This window comes from Anolis sagrei, chromosome 1 (assembly GCF_037176765.1).
Source record: "Anolis sagrei isolate rAnoSag1 chromosome 1, rAnoSag1.mat, whole genome shotgun sequence".
NCBI lineage: Eukaryota > Metazoa > Chordata > Lepidosauria > Squamata > Dactyloidae > Anolis > Anolis sagrei.
In genome coordinates, this window is record NC_090021.1 from 136204648 (window position 1) to 136229277 (window position 24630).

Here is a 24630-nt window from a genome sequence, read left to right on the forward strand (position 1 = left end):
ATTGCAAATAATTAAAGCAATTCACTAAATAGCAGTGGTTCTCAACCTGTGGATCCCCAGATGCTTTGGCCTTCAATTCCCAGAAATCCAAATAGCTGGTAAACTGGCTGGGATTTCTGGGAGGTGTAGGCCAAAACACCTAGGGACCTACAGCTTGAGAACTACTGATCTACAGACTATGAAACACAAAAAATGAATCCAAGTGAAACTTATCATTTAACTTAGGGAGAAATCAAGATATGGTGACACTACTTCTGTAAATAAGGTGTAACATATATTGTTTTTTAAATGCAGCCAGGAACACAATTTAAACAGGGCCAATATATATGCCCAAATCCTACCTGACTATAACACTGGGAAGGAATAAAAGGAATTATTTGGGTGATATGAGAATTTCAAGACAGCTACAACATGTGACATTTCGAAGTATTTATTGTAACTAATTTTAGATCTCTTTTCTAGCAAAATGTCCAATAACAAAAAAATTCAATAGTGTGAAGCATACAAAATTACTATACATTTCACTTCCACTAGGTATAAAACTAGTAAAAGGAAAGGTGTGGTTACAAATTGCAAAATATGTCTCACAAAGTATGTAATTATAAAATGCAATTAAGTTAAATCTTTTTTTAAAAAAACCAAAACGCCAGCATGCATTTCACTGGCTGAAATATGCAAGTATTACTGATGCAGCAGGTGTAATGGAAAAGATGCATTATAAACTAAGTATTACTATTGCCCTCACAGATTTTTATATTATTAGTTTATGCATTTTGAAAGTGAGGTCCTAAAAGACTTAATGTGAATTCATGAACCAAATGGTTCACACTATAGTCTAAATTCTGGAAATTTTGCTTTAAGTTTTTCTTTAACAAAGATGTAAAACTGGTATTATTACCATGCACTAAACATTAGCCTAAAGCTGACTCCATAAAAGCAGACATATGTTCAACACAAATACAGGAAAAATATATCTTTGCCTGTCATACAACAACAACAACACCAACAACACAGTAACAACAACCCAATCATATTTCCCCTAAATACCAAGCTTTATTTTTATGTGGCAAAAATGCAAGGGTTGTATGGAGAAAGTTGTTGTTCCCACAAGTGACCCCCTGCAATGGCCACATCAGCACGATTTGACTGCACTGATCAACAAATAGGGATTAAGTCCACTATACAACAAACTTTACTGAAGATGCAAATTGACATCTTTAACCCAACATAAAATATTGATATACATATAAAAATACATATACACACATACATATACAAACAAAAAGGGCTTTGTTTTTTTTACCTAAATGCAAACTGGATGAGGATCCATGTGATGAAAGTGATGGCGGTGGCGTAAGTGAATGTCCTGGAGTTTGGCTTGGCAGAGGCATGCCTATTGGGCTTGGAGAGGAGGAAAATCCCAGACTATTGTAAAATGGCTGCCCTATGGGTGCTAGGCTGCTACTAGATCTTTTGTACAAGTCAGAACTAGTAGATAGAGACTCTCTCCTTGTGGCACTACTACTTGCAGAACTGCCAACTGAAGAAGAAATAAAAAGACCCTATTACATACAGTGTCAACCAAAGAAAACCTAGCCCCAACCTACAGCTGGGCAATAACAGATGTGATCACAATAATTATAACAATCAAATTATTCTAAAGACAATTACTGTGATAATCACACATGAGTTAATAAATCACAAAATGAATACAATCATTCCTCAAATAAGGAAGAACTCAAAGGATCTCCAAGTCTTGAACATTCAAGACTTAGCAACATTTTTATAATATTTGATATTCTGGAGTCAGGCTTTGGGACCAATAGTCAGGCATGTCATACTGTGTTGTTAATATGAACAAATGAGGCTGAATATCAAGTTCAAATCATTTATGTGAACAATTCCCCTCATTCCTCCCCAGCTGTACTATTTTGAAAGGCAACCCCAATCCCAACCCTACTCCAACTCAGTGGTGGTTCATACATGCTGTAGGATTATTGTTCGTGACGGGCTCTAACACAATTGATTTTACCTTACTCTACAGTTACCATTAAACATTATCCCAGGTTCTGCGCTTCCCAGAACTATGCAAAATGACCATACTCAGTCATATCTTTTAAATAAAACAGAGGAGGGAACAAAAAGACCAATGTCCATTATCCTTTTGAAGGCTAGTCCTAAAATGATCTTTTCAGATGCAGAGTACAAGTCAAATTAGAAGCTTTTTAGAACTAGTTTAATGTCTTATTGCCTAGTGATAATGTAAAACAAGTAGTTTTAGAAATTTTCATTACATATGAAAGTTTTTTTAAAAACTGATTGCCAGGTTTATTTAAAATTGACTTATAAGATTTTACTTTTCTTTAGATGATATGAGTAAGGATCCTGGGGTTCATCTATTCGTTAAGTTAGTCAGTTTTACCCTTTTGTTCTTAACAATAAAACAATATTCATTGTGGCAAAGAAAACACAGAAGCAGATTTCATGCCTGAGAAGACTTCTACTCCACCAGAAATATAAATATATTATTGGCCTTATTTCCTTTTAATTTAGAATCAATTTTAGCATAGTTTAGTCAAGGGAGCTTTTTGCAGAAAAAAAAAAGAAAATGCTGTGGCTTATTAAAAAGTCAGCTTTCTAGAGTTCCACTGTATGAATCCAACTATTTTAAGGTACATGCTGCAGTAATTAATTGATGTTAGTTTAAATATGGGTAACCCAGTTTCAAATCCCATATCAATTAACAAGTTCATTGGATGGTCTTGAACATTTTATCTAACTTAGTGGAATGTTGTGAGCCTAAAATGCTCTTCCCTAATTAGGACCCACGAAATATGCTGGATTACAATTCCCAGCATCTACAGACAGCATGGTCACAAGTCATGCAGGCTGAGTATGATGTAGATAGCAATCCAGCATGTCTGAAATGCCCAAATAAATGGTTGTGGCTTTGACTTTCCTTGAAAATAGGAAATAAATGTAATAATTCAACTACCAAACACAGGTAACCTCAAACCGTGGCCTTCCAGATGTTTGGGCCCCCAACTCCCAGAACTCCTGACCACTGAACGAGCTGGCTTGGGCTCCTGGAAGTTGGGAGGCCCAAACAGCTGGAGGGCCGCAGGTTGAGAATGCCTGACCTAAAACTTTAAAAAGATTTTTAAAAAACTCACAACATCAATACAAGCATTTAAAATCCTCATTTTAATGTAATTCTGCAAACAAAATAATAGCTGGGAAACTTACATTTATAATCAAGTCAGGGTTTGCTTTTAAAAGTGAATTAACTGTAAAATAGCATAAGGCTACAATTAAATAAGGCCTGAAAAATGTAGGACTATACATCATGTTCTTTCTTTATAAACAGACATCTGCTTCATACTAAACTACTGGAGGAAAAAAAACTTCAGAAGCCTACCATAAAAAGTGTGTTTTAAGGATACTCTTCTCCCTATGCAGGAAAATGACAGGAACGTGATTCTCAATTTTTGTCATGAATAGCTTTCAAATGAAAACATTGTAAGACCTGAATATCAGGCTTTTTTCTTAGATTACACTCTGCTTGTTTATTTGTTTCAAACAGAGATGTGCCAGCTGAAATGAAGATTCTTTGAGGCTAATTTGAGGAGACGGTTGAAGTGAAGCATTCTAACAAGGTGTCTAAGACACTTATAAAAATTGTTTCACATGGGACATTTTCCAAGATCAAAGTGTGCAGGTTCACTTCTATTCTTTTGTAAAGTGCACTGAATTGTGTGGGCTTCGGACATGCCTTTGTCTATGCAAGGTTAGCAACTAACAATTGCTCCTATGTGCCTTGCCACATATTCAGATATTTTTTCAAAAACAAAAACAAAAAAATCTTCACAATCTAAAAAGCTACTGATCTCTAAAGGGACTTATCACATGATGAATAAAACAATAAATATCATTACACAATGAAAATAAAACAACATGACAATGTTTAAGCTCTGAATTAAAGCAATTAAAACACTAGGTGAAGGTACTGCAAGGTGTATGGAGAACCACAGGCTACATTATGAGGCAATGGCAAAAGAACCTCCCCCGCTCTGGCTCTGCAGAGAAGCAATGTGCCCAAAGAGCAATATGAATGGTGGATCTTTGCTTCCAAAGTCATCCTGTCTCACTGCAAGTACCCTTGGTGGTAGAGGACAGAATGCTCACGTCACTCCTCAAAATGTTCCTGAACATGCATTTGTAATTCTGAAAAGGCTACTTTCTCACCTTCAGTAACAAAGGCCCTTGATAAAATTATGCTGCTAGGAAAGGGTCTACTGGCCACTTTATCAGAGAAAAGCAGACCTAGTTGCATTTACAGGACATATACTTATATAACCTCTCCACTGTTGTCTTTACAAAATAAATAACTTACCAGATGAGCCAAATCCACCAAGAGCTGACCCAATAGCGGCTCCTAAGGAGCTGCTGTTTCCAAAGCCAAGAGATGTGTTTCCTGGTTGGCCAGGACCATGTGAAAAAAGTGAACTGCTCTGGGAGTTATTGGTCAAAGCATTGTTGCCATAAAATGAATTAGATTGTAGACTGTTGTTTGCTTGCTGCTGCTGCTGTTGTGGCTGGGCACCAAGAGGACGAAAAAGCCCATTTGTGGCTCCTGTGATATTGTTTGCTGTTCCACCAGCTGACGCTGCGGCAGCTGAAAAACAATTTTTCAACTATCATTAGCAATCAGAGTCTTTTCATAATCTCCTAACGTTGGTTATGCTGCCTCGGACTGAGTAAAGGTAGTCCCAATACGATTTGGAGGGCCACAAATTGCTCACTTCTGTATAGAGAAAAATCTATGTGATGGAAAAAAATATCATGGCTACATAGCATTTTAAGTAGAGAAAGGCTTTTAGTGTACAATTTGATGTTACTTCTGATTTAAAATGATAATGGATGTACAAATTCAACAACTTTTCTTTTTTGAAGAGTAATGCTTCCTGCATATCTGTATAGAGGGGAAAAAAACCTTCCAACACTATCCAGAAATTGTAAAGAGCTCAGAGGAAGAAAGATCTAAGTGTCAGGGAATCAGCAGGAACCAAGAGTCATAGATCAACAAAAGCCGGTGCAAGAGAATAGCACAGCACTGACTTTCCACAACTTTTCTAGCACAGCAATTTTTACCATCTTGTCCTTTACATGTCTTGGGGTCCTTCCACAATGCCATGTAATCCAGAATATCAAGGCAGATAACCCACATTATCTGCTTTGAACTGGATTATCTGAGTCTACATAGCAATATAATCCAGTTCAAATCAGATCATCTGAATTGTATACAGATGTGTAGAGGGGGCCTTGGTCTTTCAAATGCCAGAAATCCTGACCAGGATTTTTAGGAGCTAAAATCTAAATCATTTGGAGAGACAAAATTGGAGAACCACTGCTCTAGCACAGTGGTTCTCAACTTGTGGATCCCCAGATGTTTTGGTCTTCAACTCCCAGAAATCCTAACAGCTGGTAAACTGGCTGGGATTTCTTGGAGTTGTAGGCCAAAACACATGGGAACCCACAAGTTGAGAACCACTGCTCTAGCACATACAGAGAGGGTCTTATCACTTTCCCCCTGGTTTTGGTATTTCTCCTTGCTTTCCCTTTCCAATGCTTTAGAGCACTATGAGGACTATCACTCCTCTTCTCTACTCATTTTCGCTGGGAAAATGGGGTCCTATGCCTCAACACTATTATGTTTGAACTTCCTAAAGAGATGTTTACCTATTGGATATTAGAACAATTCTCATAGGTTGTAGACCCACTTCCCACTAACAAAGTAATTCCTGGCTTGCCACTATGTATATTGAAATGCCCATGTACTACAGGCTAGACATACCTACAACTAGCAATGCCTGAAATACAGTGCCTTGACAAAAATGAATGTAAGATATCACTGATCAGAGATTGGTCACTGTTGGTTCACACAGATGTTTCCAGGGAGAAATACCTTTAAGATGCAAGATCTTTAGAAATAAAAGCCAGATGGTGGTAATTTGCCTTTTATGGCTTTGAGGAGAAAAACAAAGGAAATGAAAATCCTTTAGAGAATAATCCATACATGTTCTTGTATGTAGAGATGTGGGGAACTCTAAGCAAATACTAACAGAAAAATTTCTACCAATGAGTCTCAACTTTCTTAATAAGTAACTATCTGAGAGTTTTTGAGGGGGGGGGGGGAACCCTGAGAAAAATACTACAGTAGTCTCCATTTTCATTGAGATTAAGGCATGGCAACTGTGAAAGTAGAAAGCTATGAATTAAAAAAATAGCTTTTTTAAAATCTGAGAGAACACATCTCTAAAATTTCCAGGTTCTCCATGGCAATTCTAATTCAAAATTTTGTGGAGGGTCTAGAGATTCCTAGCGAAAATATATTAAATCAAATCTACAAATAATCAAATCCACAAAAGCTAAATACACAAATGTGAAAGGCGGAGTATATTACTATAAGAATTCATTTTCCCCCAGAGGAATGCAAGAGCACTGTGGAAGATCTACTTACCTGCCTGTGCAGCTGCAGAACTGATGATAACAGGTGCTGAAGCCACCAACCTGACAGGTGCTCCAAGTCCCGTTCTGGCCCCAGGACCTACCACCAAGGCACCTGTCTGATCATAATAGGCCGTGGGCGCAAGCACTTGATAGCCTAACCAATATAGAAAACACATTCTAGTAAGCTTCTCTATTACACGAGCAATACTTCTACTTTGCATCTTGCTAAAGAAAAGTGATTTGTTTTTTTTTAGATATTAGTAACCAGTTCTACTCCAAATCCATTTATTTCATTCTTAAACTTTGCTCCCGAGGTTTAAATTACACGTCAGTCATTTGCCCAGGACTAAAATTGTAAAATTGTATCCCAGTGTACAAACAAGTGTGTGCATCTTCCCTGTGCTGGTCCCTTCCTCAATCTGATCATTAATCTGTCAACACAGTTACAGGGCTTTCCTCCTCCCCTGCCCTGACTCTTCCTAGCAATGATATAATTGCACGATATTGCTTTTCCTAGCCAGGGAATGGGATGCCGCACAAACAATGCTTCTAGATGAGATACATTACACTACTTGTAGATAAGTAACTCTGGTGGGAAAATATGGGGCAGGCATATACTACTGATCTGTACTTGCAGGTCAGTTTTACTTTATGGTATCACTTTGAATTCCAAATGTTGATATTGATCACCAAGTCTCAAGAGCATGCCATTTGCAGTTAGATTTCCAAATCATGAAAAATACTCTCCTCGCGTCACATTTATCAGCTTAATATTATTAAATTATCATGCTGAAGGTGTGTCCTCTACTTCCATTATCAGTAGCCCTAAAGATGAAGTAGTGACATCTTTTCGGGATTTCCTAACAAATCAACCTTGTTCTTTTACACAAGTTTTCCAAGGACCGAATGAAGGCGTAAATTTAAACAAGAGACCTATGAACATTTCATCTAGAAAGGCCAAGAAGTCCCATTTATATTCTCTTACCCACAAACCACAGGCTATTCATGATCTGAGCAACAGCAATTCACAAATGTAATCTCAGAAATGGAGCCCCCGGTGGCGCAGTGGGTTAAACCCTTGTGTCGGCAGGACTGAAGACCGACAGGTCGCAGGTTCAAATCCGGGGAGAGGCGGATGAGCTCCCTCTATCAGCTCCAGCTCCTCATGCGGGGACATGAGAGAAGCTTCCCACAAGGATGATAAAAACATCAAAATCATCCGGGCATCCCCTGGGCAACGTCCTTGCAGACGGCCAATTCTCTCACACCAGAAGCGACTTGCAGTTTCTCAAGCCACTCCTGACACGACAAAAAAACAAACAAACAAACAAAAAACCCTCAGAAATAAGCAGTTTTTGCTTCCCTCTACAAAAATATACATTTCCTCAACTGTTTTAGCCTATTATTCTAGATGCTTGACTGTATTCTTGGCTTGTTGTATGTTCAAGCCATGCAGATATTTAATTGTGTCATATGAATTCCCTCTCACACATACAGATCTGTATGTGCAGACACAGTGGATTATGTTCATTACTATATATCAAACCAGGAAGAAAGGAATATGGGAGATTATGTGTTTATTTGTAGGCATCCAAGTCCCTCCAACTTAAAATAGGGAATGACTATACAAAGGCTTGGAATATATAAAGAATTAAAAAAGGGCTTCTAAGAAACAGAACTATCATATATATTTATTGGTGTTAAAATGTATACACAGAACTAAACTGGGCTATTCTGTTCTACTACCTTCACTACCATTTTCACATTCTAGCAAATGGCCAGGCTTGCACTGCACTCTGTTTACTGCTTTTCTGTAAGGAATGTAAAATAGGCTGTTAGACAATAAACAGTACATTTAGTATAACAAGCAACTGATTTACAAATGAAGTTACACTGCACTAAGCAATGAGTTCACAAGCAATTACTTATTACATGGTTATCACTAGGAAGTGCCCAATACTCAAAGATGAAGCATTAATTATGTGTGTGCTAAATGTTACTCAACTGTCATTCAGCATGAGGAAACTAATTGGTTGTGTTCACAAAAAACAGTAATTCAGAACTTGGTTTATCGCTCCCATTACTCCTCCCACTACAGGAATGCCTACAAGTATATAGGTACTCAAAAGTGCACCCACACTCCACTCTCAGGATTATATCTGAACCTGAATCACAGTTTGACTCTGGCACAGTTGATAGCTGAATTCATATTCTTACTTTATACTAAAGATTCATCAAAGAAGAAGAAAAAAAACAAAAATCAAATCAAAACAAAACAAAGGTCTAGTATGGGTCTTGATGCTACATTACATCCTCAATCATCAGGTTGGGGGGGAAGGTTTCTATAGGGCCTGGGCCTCTGGGGGAATGGACACTGGTGTATGTGCACCCATCCATATAAGTGTGTTGGGGGGGGGGGGGAGGAGAACTAAAATACAAAGTAAATTTTGGTATCTCAACAGGCCAGAGAGCAGCTATTATATATGACGCTCAATCTCAACATATCTAAATCTTACAAGCAGCAATATTTATTCAGATATGCTAACCCTGTTAGACCTACCCTATATACCCATGTATATGTCTAGAAATGTTAGTCATAAAATCAATTCCACAAATCCTGGATCAACTTATTCATGGCTAAAGGTAAATACTGTACCGTAACTCATATAAAAAAAGGAACCATCTCCTTCTCTGAGTAGACTATCAAAAATCCATCACAGGAGAACAAAAAAGAAGCACCAACCCTCACTACTCTCTCTGTTGCGATGCCACTTCTGGCCTTTTTGAATGCCTGGGCGGGGAAACGGCAATGGTGGCCAGAAGTGGCTGGATCCCTGGGATGACATTCTATGGAATGACCCTTGTTTTATCCATGGGTTGTATTAAAATCCACAATATTGGCCCTCAAACCTACCCTCAACATAAACATGAAGTTAACTCATAGATTATATATAGTAAGTAAAAAAACTTGTTTAAAGAAAATCATAACATTTGCTTTGGGGGATGATTTAGAGAGGAGGCCTCATTCATGGGTCCAGTGCCACTAGCCTTTTGGATGGTATAGACCAGAGTTTCTCAACAGTGCTCCTCCAGATGTTTTGGACTTCACTTCCCACAATTCTTAACAGCTGGTAAGTTGGCTGAGATTTCTGGGAACTAAAGTCCAAAACACCTGGTGGAGCACAGTTTGAGAAACGCTGATATAAGCAATTCCACGGGTGGGAGAAGCCAAGCAAGAATGAACAGATAGTGAGCAGTAGTGCATCACTTACAAACAATGACAAGAGTTCTACAGAATCCTGGCTTTTTATGTCAATGCAAACGTTTTCTGCATGGAGCCTGTAAGAGATGTTTATGTTAGACGAAATTTGTGGAGAACACTGCAAAGCAGAATGGCTGCTTCTAAATGAAGGTGTTCCACGAGTGTAACTTTTAATCTCACCCAACTGGCAATGAGTTCTGTAAATTTAAAAAATCTGGCAATTTCACTGCTACATTCAATGACAACAAACTAAAAAGAACACTTGTCTGTTGCATTGAAAGTGTCATTTTGTTTAAAACTTTAATGTAGAAAGACAACAGTTGACATATTCTAATAACCTTATGCAAAGAAAAAAAGTTGTTCTCTCTTCATCTTGTTACATTCCAAATAGACTACTGCAATACACTCTACATGGGGCTGCCTTTGAAGACTGCCTGGAAGCTTCAACTAGTCCAATGGTTGGCAGCCAGGTTGTTCACTGGAGGGGAGTACAGGGAGCACACAACCCCTCTCTTACACCAGCTCCACTGGCTTCTGATCAGCTTACGAGTACAATTCAAAGTGCTGGTTTTAAACTTTAAAGCCCTAAACGGTTCTGGCCCAGGCTATCTGTCCAAACGTATCTCCTGTTAATGAACCATCACGAAGTTTAAGATAATCTGGAGAGGCCCTCCTCTCCATCCCACCAATATCACAAACACGATTGGTGGGGACAGGGCCTTCTCGGCAGTGGCCCCCCATCTGTGGAACTCTCTCCCTAGAGACATCAGACTGGCCACCTCTCTCCTGTCTTTTAGAAGGAAACTGAAGACTTGGCTATGGGACCAGGCGTTCGACCAGTGAATAGCGGTAAGTGGAAAGAAGACTAAGGCAACTCGTGACAATGAATTAACCCAGACTTGGGTTTGGTTTTTACCTGGCGTATTTAATCAATTGTTTTAATGAACTGTTTTAATGTTTTAATGTATTTGTTGAATGTTTATGATGGTGATGGCATCATACGGTGCTTGTTGTGAGGCCGCCCTGAGTCCCCCCTCGGGGGTGAGAAGGGCGGGTTACAAATATAGGATGTAAATAAATAAACCAGCAATTACAAGCTCCAGTCATTCTACTGTTTAGAATATCTAATTGCATCTAGTTAAATGAATCTTCTGGTACCTTTATCTCTTTATTTTACTGAGATAAACCAAATACAATTGTTTCCACACGTCTTTTCGGCAGTGCTACTCCTTCAAACTTTTTTTTAATGGTCAAGAATGGTCTCTAAACAAGTAAGTCATGGCTCATATCAGAACTATTTGTTCTCTTCTATACCCAGCACCGTATATAAATAAACAAAATAAAAATGCAACTCACCTCAATTCTTCCCAACTACAGATGGCAACATACTAAGACTATAATCTTAAACAAAAAAACACTGGGGGTGGGGCTCACTGAGCAGACTATCTGGCAAACCCAGAAACCTCCGACTAAACCTGCTCTACCAATGTAATACCATTCATGAGTATTTGGAAGCAAGCTCCCATTGGTCTACGAGGACTTTTGTATCTAGAAAGGCATCAGGAAAACTGGTAAGAGAAACATAATAATGCAAAGGTTGTATTATTACCATGGATTTGGTTAAGTTTAAAGCACCACCAACTAAAGTATGCCAGAACAGACGTACCAACAATCTTACTGCCAAAGGCAACTTTTCTTCCTTTGCCTAAAGATTCACTAAAGATTCACTACCACATTCACCATTAATGAAAGCTACATTTCTTCGTGGTACAATGATTTGAGTTACACTGATATATGAAGTTACAGCATCAAGTGTGTTCTAAAGAAAAGCTACTCAATTCATGTGACACAAATTTATGCAGAACACAAAATCCCCTCACAATGCACGCTTTCATGCAGATGTGTGCTGTACCACAGTATAAAGAAAGTGAAGGCCCTTCCAGACAGGCCCTGTATCACAGGATCTGATCCCAGGTTTTCTGTTTATCTCAGATTATCTGGAAGTGCGGACTCATATAAAACCTGGGATCAGATCCTGGGATATAGGGCCTGTCTGGAAGGGCCCTGAGTTAGGATCCCACCCACCCCCCAAAAAATTGAGCTGGGTTTTGGAAACTAAGCTCTTGAGGAATTTACTGCAGAAAGGAAGTGGTAATGTGCCATTGTGCAAGAAGAATGTTGCTCAGATGTCTCAGGATATAAGCCATTATATTGCCTGCTTTTACAAAAGTATGTTAAATACATTATTAATACTTAGTAGTTGATTTAATTCTTTTGGACAGTACAGACACAAACATTCTGGGCTAAGAGGCCAGGAAACTCTCTTCCCTGGCCTTTTCCGTCATATGTAAATATTCCTCCTGCCTTTATTCTGCCAACCATATGCATGTAAAGAAAATAATATTTAAGCTGTAACTCAAACTAAAAGAAAATAATTATAAAGAGATTGCAACTAAATCAAATTATGTGATCACAACAGCAATTCAGGAATATTTTGTGTTACTTTTTTCTTAGTTTCCTTAATTCATCATTATATACCTGGCATGCCTGTGGCAAGACCCTGACCAAAAGCCAAAGCTGGATTTGCTGCCGCAGCTGCTGCAAGAGACTCTGCCTGCTGCCCTTGCTGTCCCTGATTGGGAGTAAGAGGGCGCTGACTTCCTCCAGTACGAAGAACCTACAAAAGACCAAGGGCAACACTATTTGCTTAAAACATGAGTATGAAAATGGCTTTATATCATAAAAATGATGGAACATCTTTGTACACTGGATCGTATTTTTAAAAGATGGATAAGCAAATTAAAACGTAGCAGCTGTGGGCTACTTTGACATCAGAATTCTGGGCATAAGAAACACAAGGTCAACATATTAGAGGTTCAGCACCATTTAAAAGAAGGATAGAAATTGCAAGGAACTCAATTCTCTATGTTTTAGTAAGTAAATACTAATACAAATAGCTTCCATTTTTAACCCCTGAGTTTTTAACAAATGCAATAATTGATCAGGCTTCTGTGGTACAGTCCTATTTACAAGAACACTGGACCAATGCAGATGTAATGCTTCTTGGCCCTAAACCACATAGAAGAGATTAATATTAGTTCGAAAACCCTCAAGCTTCACTACCCTCAAATATAGCTCACAGATACTGTTTGACTGTTGTCAACTACAGCTGATACAAACCAGACTGTGCTCCAAATCTAGGACATCAACCAAGTGATTGAACAGGAGTTCCAAGTTCCAAATATTGAGCACACCCAGCACATATCATCCATAGTTAAAGAAGGGATTTGCTTCTGGAGATTTCATTATAAACCACTGCTAAGGGGAATGCAGGGGGTTGGGGAGGCGAGGAGCACTCTATCCCATAACCCATTCTTTACCTGTGATAAAGAGATGCATACTATCACTTCCTTGACCTCTTGCATAGTTCACAAATTGATGCATATATTTGAAATTGTATATCTTCCCTTAAGAAGATTACTCTCTTTTTAAAAAAAATTGCATTCTTTTTCTTTAAAATTATGAGCTTCTATTGTCTTCTGTCTTTCTATTTAGAAGGAGAGTGTACAAGTGGATCCATGGGTGAGCAAAGAGGTTGCTAGAGCCCCAGGTAGCACAGTCAAGACAAATATTGGGAGTTACTATTCAGTAAGAACTGGAGAGTTGTGTTTTGCCCACTTCATTGAAAGGTGTGATGTATGCACCCAAGCTAGATGTTTAATTATTATTCGTTAATTATCCTCATGTAAAGTAAAGAGAGTTTAAGAAATGCCAAGTGACACCATCATATTCTGTAACTTTTAAACATGGATCCTGCTGTGAGTTGCTGGTGTTGATAGTCCTGCTATAGTGAAAGCATATGCTTTATTTTGTGAAAGCAACTGCTTTACATGTAAATCCCCCTTGTGCATATTAGCATTCATCAGTGCCAGTTGAACCAATGCAACTCATTCCTGAACATGCCCTGAGTAAACCTTCATTATTTTTATCAACCAGACATAACAGTAGAGCAAGACGAATGCTGAAAAAAGGAGATAGAAAGCACTCCTAAATCTGATCAGAAGTCTGTGATGTTCCATCTGCACTGGGTTAAGTGGCATCAATTCATTTTTAATAATATGAAGAAATCCAAACAGAAGGTTGCAGGCGGACATCAATGTAGACTAGTCAAATTCCCCCCCCCCCTCTCTCTCACACACACACACAAACCAACCCCTCAAAACAGTGTAGTTCAGGTACTAGGTAACATAACATAATGCCAAGTTGCACATTTTTGTAATGCAACCCACTTTAAAATGTTTTTAGTTATATAAGATGAACTGTACAACACATTCAATAACAAAAGACTGTGTTCATTAGTGTTTTTATAGTAAATAGAAAGTACATCTACTTGCTTAAAATGGACACTAGATCTTCATCAATTCCAGTCATCCCACCACCCCAGAGTAAGCTGTTCTTCAAATGGACTGTAGTAGAGTAAAGGACTGCAACAGATAGGGTGGGGTGGTAAAAACCAGATGCTCTCAATCACCAGAATCCTAATAAATTGCTTCCACTGGTACAAAATCATCATTACTGTATGACCTCAATATCCACTGAACTGACAAAATATGTTATCCCTAAGTATTTTCTTGCTTCTCTAGCAGAATTCTGTGGTGTTTGTGGGCTAGAAGTACTTCATTGCACTAGAGTTTGCTATTATCCACAATTTCATGTATCCACATACAGCCCATGAACATATATCCTGTGGGAGTCAAACTATACATACAACCTAGAAATATGTAGTTCATCTTAGTGCAAGCTTCATCCAAACAGCACTTTTTTGCATGAAAATAAACAAATAAATTCAAATAAGATTTAAAACTAAGTCTAAATAGCCCCAGTTTTTCATAGGGAATGCTGAACACATATATATTTCTATTCTTTTCTATTGTAAAGCAAGTATCGGTCAAAGCACTAAGTAGGTCAAGGAATTGTTACAGTCATTTTAACTGTCAACTAATAAAAGAGACATTTCCCCAACACTGCTAAAAATAACCTAACCAGCTTTGAAAGGAGAAATGCATTCACCTGTCCCAAACAAGGGAACATAGCTACAAGTGTGGAAAGAATAGCAGGGAAGGATAGTAGGTTTTTAAATCCATCACTCCCTTCCCAATATGAGAACTAAGAAATATTGGATACATCAGATCATAAATAACACTGTCAATTACTAAGGCATGTCGAAATGACAATTTCCTGATACCAGTATGCCAAAGATGCTATGGGCACTCTACTGCAGAGTGAGTACTTTTTCAAGTAATAGATCTGTGCGGTCAATAAGTCTGTTACTTGACAGCTTTCCACATCACCTTCTCTTTCATGACTTTGCTTGGCAACCAAAAGAACTGAAGAAGCTCAGCTCAGTAAATGGTCAGAGATATTTTAAAATATAAGGACAGATCAAGCTTGAATACCATTTTATTCTTGTGAGTGACACAGAACTTCTTTCCCATTAATAGGACTATCTAATTTGAGCACCCAATGTATCTGTGTTAGCTAGTACCAGAATTACAGAATCTTATAAGGTTACTCTTACGAAATTGGGAAAAGTCTGAGCCACGACTGACAAACGAGATGGCCCCCAGGAACAAATAGGTATGCAGCTGACAAAAGTAGCAAGGAAGAAGTCTAATGACCAAAACTTGCCTGGATAAGATATTGGAGTCTGAGACCAAAAAATGACTATAATAGAAAAAGGCGCAAACTAGGAATTGCTTTCACTTTTGAGTAAATCTTGAGTCCTTCACTTCTTACTAGGTGAAAAATCTAACAGGAGTTATTCTAGCAGCTTCTCCAAGTCCTCCCTCTATCTGGTCTTTCCTGCTTTATGTGATCTTGACAGAACTGTAGATCCTGAAATCTGTGCTATGATGAAGACAGCAAGTCAACAAGAAAACAGAGACTCATTTTTATCCAGGTCAAAAATGGAGACTGTCTTCAAGGTCCTGATGTAGCTTATCTTTTCTAGCTGCCAGCCTTTAGAAGGGGAGAACTGAAAATTGAGGAGTCCTTTGGAAATGAAATTTGTGGTAGAAATTACGAGGCCACAAACTGACTGCAGACCGCTGTCCACCACGGCATATACACAAAGTGTATAGAATTACCCAAGTTAATACAATGGCACACACTGCCATGTAGCAAACTGCTCAGGAAGACAAATATATCTTTAAATAATCTTCAAAGGTGTCCCACATGTTTACCTGCTGCTGTCCTTGTTGTGCCTGTGATGCAGCCTGCTGGTTGGCTGTGTTGTTTGCTGCAGCTGCTGCTTGCTGCTGAAACAAGTTGGCTGGATACACTCCCCAAGGAACTCCATAATATTGAGGAGGAACTACAGCTGGCCCTAATAAAAAAAATAAAAAGCTTAATTTAAAACATCATCTGTAGTAGTTGCACCTTCCAAATTCTTCAGAACAATATTGACTCCACTGTGACAAAATTAATTACATGTTTACATAAGGCATGCTGATTCCTAGCATTCTGCCATAAAAATACTACATCTAATACTATATAAGTCAACCTACGGTAAAAATTAAGGTTGAGGCCAAAATTATGAATTTCGATATGATCTGTGTGGATAAGTCGAGGGTATTCCGCAAAGAAGGGAAAGTGACAGCTTAGTGTCAAGAGGGTAGTCTCCCTTGGCTGCTGCCATGTTGCTACCAGTCCACATGGCGGATAAACAAAACTGATGGGAGTTGTTGTTCAATAACATTTGGGACCCAAACTAGGTAAAAACTAAAGAACATCAAACACTTTGTAAAAAAAATTATGGTTGGTTCTCTTTATCTATGGATTCTCTGTCCATGGATTCAACGGCGGGCGAAAGTATGATAGTTGGGACCCAATGCCGAGACAGTGCAGCGAGTGAGAGACGCAGGTGTGGCAGAGTCGTGGCAAGATAGCTCGCCAGAAGGGGGGGGGGACAGAAAGGGCGGGGAGGGAACAAACAGCCAAGCATAGTGCTTAAGGCTACCCAGATATCGTATGCAAACACGTTCAAATACGTTATGTCTTCGCTTCTCTAATTCTGACCCACGCCACTCAACTAGCATTGAGTCCCAGCTATCATACTTTTGCCCAACGGCCTTTTGAAGGCAACCATAGTGCTAATGTGGCCCCCAATGAAAATGAGTTTGATACCCCTGGGCTATGGCATTGGGAGACTAAGGTTTGTATTCCTGCTCAGCTATGGAAATCCTCAGTCTCAGATACAGGGAAAACTCCCTCTGAACCATTTCTGCCAGAAAAACCTTGCAATAGAATTGCCTTAGCATCATCGTAAGTCAGAAATGACTTGAAAGCACACAATAAAGAATATAAATCAAGCACAGCTAAAGGTGAAGTATAGTAGGGAACAAAGGTTACACTGATTGTAGAAAGGTTGGGGATGCTTGTCAGAAATGTTTTCCTAATACTTTTCTTCCCAGGTCTACAAAATAATTTAGAGAGCTTAACATAATGCAAACAATCCCTTCTTATAAAGAAACAGCACTTATAAAGAAAAAAATCTCTCTCAGTTCCCACAAGTCATCTGAGGAATATAATTATTTTACAAAGGACTAATTTTAATTACCTTGTACACTTTGGTGAGGAGTATCCAAAGATACACACAGGGAGAAACTAACCGTAGAACCGTAGAGACAGCTATTCTTTAATTTTAATTAAACATTTTATTTAAAGGAATAAAAATTACATTTGACCAAAGACTTGTCTCTTATCGGAGAGCTTTTCCGTCCAAATGCCCAGGAAGTAAAATGGCACAAAGGTAAAAAAAAAATCAGAAGCTATTATGAGCTTTCTTTCTTATTGTTAAAATATTGCTCCCCCTCCCCGCCCCCACTTTTTCTCATGAAACCATGCATTTCCCAATTCTACCATGAATATCTAGGGAAGGAGTGCTGTAAATTCACTGGAAATTAGTATTTTGAAACTGTTTATATACTAAGATATCTCAAACATATTTACAACTGTAGAGAATAAGTCAGACTTGGTCCAATCTAACTTTTCTAGTGTGAAAACAACTGTGATTTCCTAAGAAGGAAATGTGTTTACCTGGTTTTAAAGTAGTCAATTAAACTGATAAGAAGGAAGAAAATTGCACACTCATGTGGAACAGCAAAACAGCCTTTTGCCACCTTGGTTTGCATGTGTAGCTCTTTAAAGTGAAAGGTGCCCAACACTAGGAATATGTAAACTTTTCTAGATTAGACATTGCTAATAGTACAATTTATCTGTGCAGCTGTCTGTTCTTACCTGCCAGTGTAGCTGCTGCAGCTAATCCTGCTGCTGTGTATGGATCAGCACCTGGTGGAGCAGTACTGATAATGTACGGGTTTGGCACAAAAGCAGCTGGAGCCAAGCCTGCCGAAAATACACCTGTTACAGTGACAAAAGATTCAATTTCACCACAAAAAAACACCACATGAAGTATTGTACCATAAGAAATATTCCATTTGCCTTAGATACTTATGGCATCAACTACTGCTGAGGCTTTAGAACGCAATAAGACTATAATGTTTTTAACATCTCATTTAACTATCATGTTTGCACCCAAACAACAGCCATATTAATTTCTGTGTTACTGTTGACACCTTAGAAAGTCAAATAAGCTCCAACAGAGAATTTTGTGATCTCACTTCATTACCTACTATAACCCACTGTTACAATACAATCTTATTTACTATGCATTTGATCGTATACTTGTAATCTTAATCTAGGCAATCAGATATCCAAAGTTTCAGAACAGAAGGCACGATCTCTTTCCTTCCTCTCCTTCACTCTCTCCCCAAAATCAGACGCAGCAATCTTGCACTGCACAGGGATTCCCAATTCTATACAACCATAATCCGTGCACAACTCATGTGTTTACAAGATTCATAAACAATAAAGCGATATATTCAACAGTTGACACAATCCAGAGATTTCTTTTGAATACAGACACAACAGAAGGGAAATAAGAAACTGAATGATCTATTTCTAGAGCTTGCCTTCTCCACACATCATCACTGATTATTACCCCAAAACGATTTCCACCAAGTCCACATATATAGTTTCAGATATCTACTGGTCAAAAGTTTTTTAGCCCAAATTTACAAGCTTTTAACAAAGCACACACGCAGTACTTTACTAGTACTTTCACTTGACATTTGAAGCAAACCAACTTTTAAAAAGCCTCACCTATGTGCGGTTGCTGAGCTGCTGCCAATGCATACTGTTGTTGTTGAGCTGCTGTTAACTGCTGGACAGCAAGAGGATTAGTCCTCTGAAAGAGCTAAGAAAAAGCAAGAATTTAAATTCTTTGTACTTTGCAGTGAATCCCCTTTTATAAATTAAACAAGGAACTATATGTAGACCATACAAAGGCTCTTTGGAGTTCTTTTTACACTATGAGTGAATTTTAAATTTAGACAAGTCTCTCGTTCTCCTGAAACAGAATTTCACATTATAATCAACATGTGGCTCCTGCTTAAAATAGCAATCTTATGTTGCTTTCTTCCATTCTTTTAATGTGAGACATAGTAACATTTAGCTATGACCTGAAGTTATCTATCCCTTTGCTTTCACAGCAGTGATATGAAACTGGTGTAGGAAAATAAACATAACACTCACTCTAACACAGGTAAAAACAAAAGGGACGAATTATACTGAGCTCCTTTTTTCCAATAGCAGACTCTTATTGTCATGTTATATGGATAAATGTCATTGTTTGTGAGCATTCTCATAGTACTGCACAGCCATATAAAACACTAACCTGCTGCTGTGAATTGTAATCAAAGAGTCCAACAGTAGCTCCTGAAGAGTCCATTTGTACCTGATTTCCAGGATAATCAAACTGCAGAGAATCAAGACCCACTTGTTCCATAGCATCCAAATTCTGAGACTCAGAGTTTGAAAATTCTTCCACCAGAGGCTTGTGGGTTGGAGGATTAGGAAGGGAAGCCAGTCCTTCCACAGTGCTTGGGTTAGGTCCCAAGCGCTCCACTACTTCAGTTGGGGAGGCTTGCCGGCTTCCAGGAGTACGACTGCTTAGAAAACAAATTAAAAGTAGATGTCAGGGCTTTTTGGGGTTTTTAAAGGCAATTGTTTCAACAATGGGATCTCAAAATATCTGCATGTTTTCTTTAAGATTTTAATATTAGATCAGTTTCAGGTGCTGATATCATGAAGTGGAGCTAAAAGACTGATAGTGGATAAAATCTAATGTCAACTAAAGTTTTATTTTAGGAATATAACAGAATTACTATTAAACAGTGAGAACAATCATAGAAATGAAAAATCTTGAAAATGTGTAAAGAAAACAGAAAACTTTCCTACATTTAAAACTCTCATTGTTGACCAAAATGCTTCTCAGGTATTACTGAAGTGAACAGATTCAACACAGGGAGAGCATGGTCTTATTCAATTGATACTTTGGATGCTCTTTCAATATGGAGGGAGACTAACATGACATTTTCCATCTTGAGAGTTTAGGTTACCCACTTCCCATGTGGCTCAAAAGGGCTTAAGATGGGTATGTTTCACCTTTGCATTCCTTTGAGATACTATTCTCCACCTACGACAAACCTGTAACTACTTTAGATCCCAAGTTCAGTGGGAGATTTTCTTCACTAAGCTAACTCAAACTACTTTCAGTGGCAAAGCACATTTGCAATTGATTTTCTTTACTTTGCCTCTTACTGTGCATGTGTGTGAAGAGAAAAGGAGACATAAAAAGACAATGCAACAACCCCCAGCATCTTTTTATAAAGCATGCATCTATAAGTTTGGTGAACCAAAGTGGAAATTATTAGAAAAGAGGAAGTTTGTGAAAGAAAAATAATCCCTGAATGCATTTTAGAAGAAGCTTCAAAGTAGCCTCTATAATATTCCATATAGTTTTGTTTACTCATGCATTACTCACCTGACCTGGTTTTCATTTGACATGTGCATACCTTTAGTTCTGCATAAACAGTCTGCTAAAACATGTTCAAACTACTCTTATGTGGTAAAAGAAAACATTTTCTTACTCTTTCCGTGATAATTCTGCTTTTGTTACAAATGTTTCTGTTAAAGAAATAGTGACCAGGTATAGATCTTTGTGAGCTATACCTGTAAACACTTGGACAACAGGTACCAAATGCCTACTAGGTCATGATCAGAAACATCACTATACATCTTTAAGGCCTGTCCAAATGAAGGCCCAGAATATATTCAACAAAAAGATGCACATATCATGGGAATATGAGCATATTAAGCATGTATATACTCCAGCTTCAGCCTGCTGCTTCACTATAAAGCTAAAGGGAGGCATTGGTCAAATTATTCAGATTGTGAGAATGACAGTTTTACAGTTCTCTTCACTCTAAGGAGCTAAAAGGGCCAGCATGAAGAGAGAAGGACTATGTGAGCTCACTAATAACCATTCAGAGAACCACAGTTATAGGTATGCAATCCGTCCTTCTTCCTGTCCCTGACTGACACATATGGAAGAATAGCAAGCTAAACACACTAAGGATGGTGAAACCAATGATAACACTGCCCTACTAAATGCCGCATCAGCTTGGGATTGAACATCTAGTCTGTAACAAGACAGGAATGGAGACAACTGCAACCATATGGTTACTTTATAAAGAGTTCCAAAAGAAAACTTCCACTGAAATACACAACAAGCTGTGAGACTTCGCCCGTTAGTGAAAGTGGTTTCCCAGCAATGAAGCAGACCGTGTTCCTCACCTAGTAGGAGAGATGCTCAGATAAATTACCTTCCCCTTCCTAAAAATGAAATTGGTGGTGAACAGACAAGCAGGCTCTCTAGATTGAGAAATGTAGAACATGGTGTGGGCACCTTACTTTTAAGTGTGAAGGGAATACTCAAGATTAGAAGACGGGGACTGTGTGAATGTGGGAAACACAAGTGGTCAGTAAGAGGGGAGGATAGAACCACTTGAGGGAAGAAAAAGATTTCCATGGAGGGAATCAACTTTTAAAAATCCAAGACAGATCCATCCTGAGCTCTGACCACTAACTGACACTAGAAGGAAAGATGTCTCCCAGAAGAGCAAGTAGATATCACAGAATGCAATCACTTCACAAAGACATGCGACGAGCTTAGCGAAGACCAGAAACAAGATCCACATAGGTTGTGAACTGCTAATTGGGCCGAAGACTGTATATATAGTCCTTGACGAATAGCTTTATCTTTGATTATGTCAATAAAAAAGGGCATACTGTGGTATTGAGTATGCAGAGATGACCACCAATTAATCCTTCAATGTAGAGGAAATAAAGGAAACGTCTGAGCAAGAAACTGTCTAGCACAACACTCTCAGTCTGTAAGAATGGAGAGAAGTCCTCTTGACCTGATAGGAGCATTCTGTCTACTGTTTATGAGCCACAGACACAAGATGGGTGTTATCCAACAGGTCTGATGAAAGTGAAATCTCTTGTGGGATGACAAGTCCATTCTGCTGAGATCATCAGCAAAGACACTGTCAACTCATGGGAGCTGTCCCACCATGAAGAATATGCCTCTGCGCCTGCACCAATCACTGTTCTGGAGGCTGAGCGAAAAGAGGGTGTGAAAATGCATGCTTCCTTGCTTGCTGAGGTAAAATGCTACAATCATGCAGTAAAAGCAGTGTCTTGAATAAACAAAGCAGTCTCTGGAATGCACAAAGTGCTTTTCACATCACAAGCTCTTTATAGATGTTGATATGAAACAACTTCTCAATGCTGGATTACTGTAAGTGACTGACAAGTCCAGAATGCTGACACACAAATCCCCCAAGGACATATCTGTAGAGAGGACCAGAGAAGACATAGTGCAGGTGAAAATCATGTATCTCTTAATTTTGGAGAGACCACCCCACAAGGAGAGGTTTAGAAACACTGAGTGAGATACTGAAAAGAACATCCTTGGAAATTGCTGCTTGCTATCAAAATGATTATAAAAACCAATTCTGAAGAGATGTCATTCAGAATTAGGTGAAGGGAATAACCATGGCAGTTGCTGCCATGAGATTCAGCAGAAACCGAATGGGTCTGGCCTTGGTGTGGTAATTCCAGAAGACCTTCAGTACTGAGCCTTTTAGAACAAACATTCTGTCATATTCTGTACTCTAGATTTGAGTACTGACCTTCTAGACTGGTAAAACAGAAACCCCTCCCAATTTATCATCAAGCATCAAGCTACAAAGGAAAGACACCATTAATTGGGCATCTTGAAGGGTCTGGTGGAAAGAAAAGGAGACGAACAGCTAGTCACCTAAATACTATCAGTGAAAGGGAATTTGTGTGGCTCTTATCTATGCCTGAGAACTAAGTCACTAAGCCACTGAGATGGCCTGAAATTTGGGGACGGTGGGGGGACTGAATTATCTCACTTTTTCATGTTTTATAACAGGACTGTATGCCTGCAGTCCTCTGAATGCAAGTCAACTCCCTTCATCCCAAGTCTATTTGACCAACAGCTAGGGATGATGGTTTGGTTTAAGGTTTACTCTAATATTGCCTGCACAGATGAGTTTGTCTCATGAAATGTGACACATATTAAGGTATCATGTATTAAACAAAATAAGGCAGAATGTGAAAAAAAATCCGATACATAAATCTGTAATTTATGGCTCAAAAATAAGCTTCTTATCTTTTTTTTTTTTTAAAAAAGGCTTACTTAAAATCTTTGCAGTCAGCATCCATTCCATTTGGCAAACCTCTGCCATTTATTTTAGTAACATCATCATCATCTCCTTGTTTGAGATCTCTATTTTTTTCCTCTTCAAATGGAGAAGCCTTGCCTTTCTGGTCTCCTTTCTCAGGTCCATCTGCTTCTGCTTCCCTAGTACCCTGAGGAAAATTGAAATTTCTTTGAATTTAGATGGAACATTATAAAGTGATCAATTCTATGATATAGCGCCTGTGAGTATATTTAGTAGCCAAATACTTGTTAGTCATTTTTCACTTCTATGCAAAATGTACAGTCCATCTGGAAAAGTGAACTATCATAATAAATAGGAGTCTGAGACTTGGCTAAAATGGAAAACCAGTCAAACTGGAACTCCATTTACACAATGTTGGGATATAAGCTTTACATTAATTTAATGTCAGACAATACAAACATGTGAAGTTAAAATAATTTCCACTTACAATATGTATAAAGTTATAAATAAAAAAGTTTTATGTTTATTAAGTCATTTCTTCTACTACCAACTATTTCCTGAATTCAAATATATCACATAAACTCCAAGCTTCAGCTCATTACAAATGAACTCATCCAATAATTCTTCACATTATGGACTTACTTATCTATATGAAGAATAGAAGATCACAATATACAATCTTAATTACACAAACGTTAAGCCCAACAGAACATCTGAGTGTTAACAACTCTAAACATCAATGAATTTTAAAGTACCATGCAAATACACTAACACAGGGGTTCTCAAGCTTTTTCAGCCACAGAGCCTTTTTTGAAGCAAAGGTTTGTTGTGGAGCCCCAATAAATGTTGATATATTATATTATGCTATGTATAGTGTATATATTTCAGACATGGGCTGGGTCAGTGGCAGGCGGATGGAGGGTGTTTGAGTGAACTAATTCAGGCAGTGTAAAAAAAGAAAGGAAAGCCAGAAAGAACGAACAATACAATATTTAAAATGAAGAACAACTGTAACCAACATGGAGGAATAATAATAATTATTATAATAATAACAGCAGAAACCCTAGAGGTCATCCAGCTCAACCCCCTTCTGCCACACAGGAAAAGCACAAAGTACCCTCTACAGATGGCCACTCACCCTTTGTTGTAAAAGTAGTAATAGTAGTAGTAATAGCAGCA

General features: G+C 38.4%; 1 protein-coding gene across 14 annotated transcripts in view; it reads right to left on the reverse strand.

The window, feature by feature from the left end:
• Positions 1-24630, reverse strand: part of PUM2 (pumilio RNA binding family member 2) — a 64142-nt gene that overhangs the window by 18425 nt on the left and 21087 nt on the right. For 2 of the 14 annotated variants that reach the window (XM_060787081.2, XM_060787064.2), the window contains exons 5-14: positions 23466-23638; positions 19569-19842; positions 18995-19088; positions 18071-18193; positions 16015-16157; positions 12311-12449; positions 6521-6664; positions 4394-4675; positions 3419-3451; positions 1304-1540 (exon numbers count right to left, since the gene is read on the reverse strand). In XM_060787081.2, the coding sequence (XP_060643064.1) occupies positions 1304-1540; positions 3419-3451; positions 4394-4675; positions 6521-6664; positions 12311-12449; positions 16015-16157; positions 18071-18193; positions 18995-19088; positions 19569-19842; positions 23466-23638 (1642 nt within the window). The remainder of the gene's footprint in view (positions 1-1303; positions 1541-3418; positions 3452-4393; positions 4676-6520; positions 6665-12310; positions 12450-16014; positions 16158-18070; positions 18194-18994; positions 19089-19568; positions 19843-23465; positions 23639-24630) is intronic. The other 12 variants (XM_060787179.2, XM_060787145.2, XM_060787118.2 and 9 more) reach the window with 8 other exon arrangements.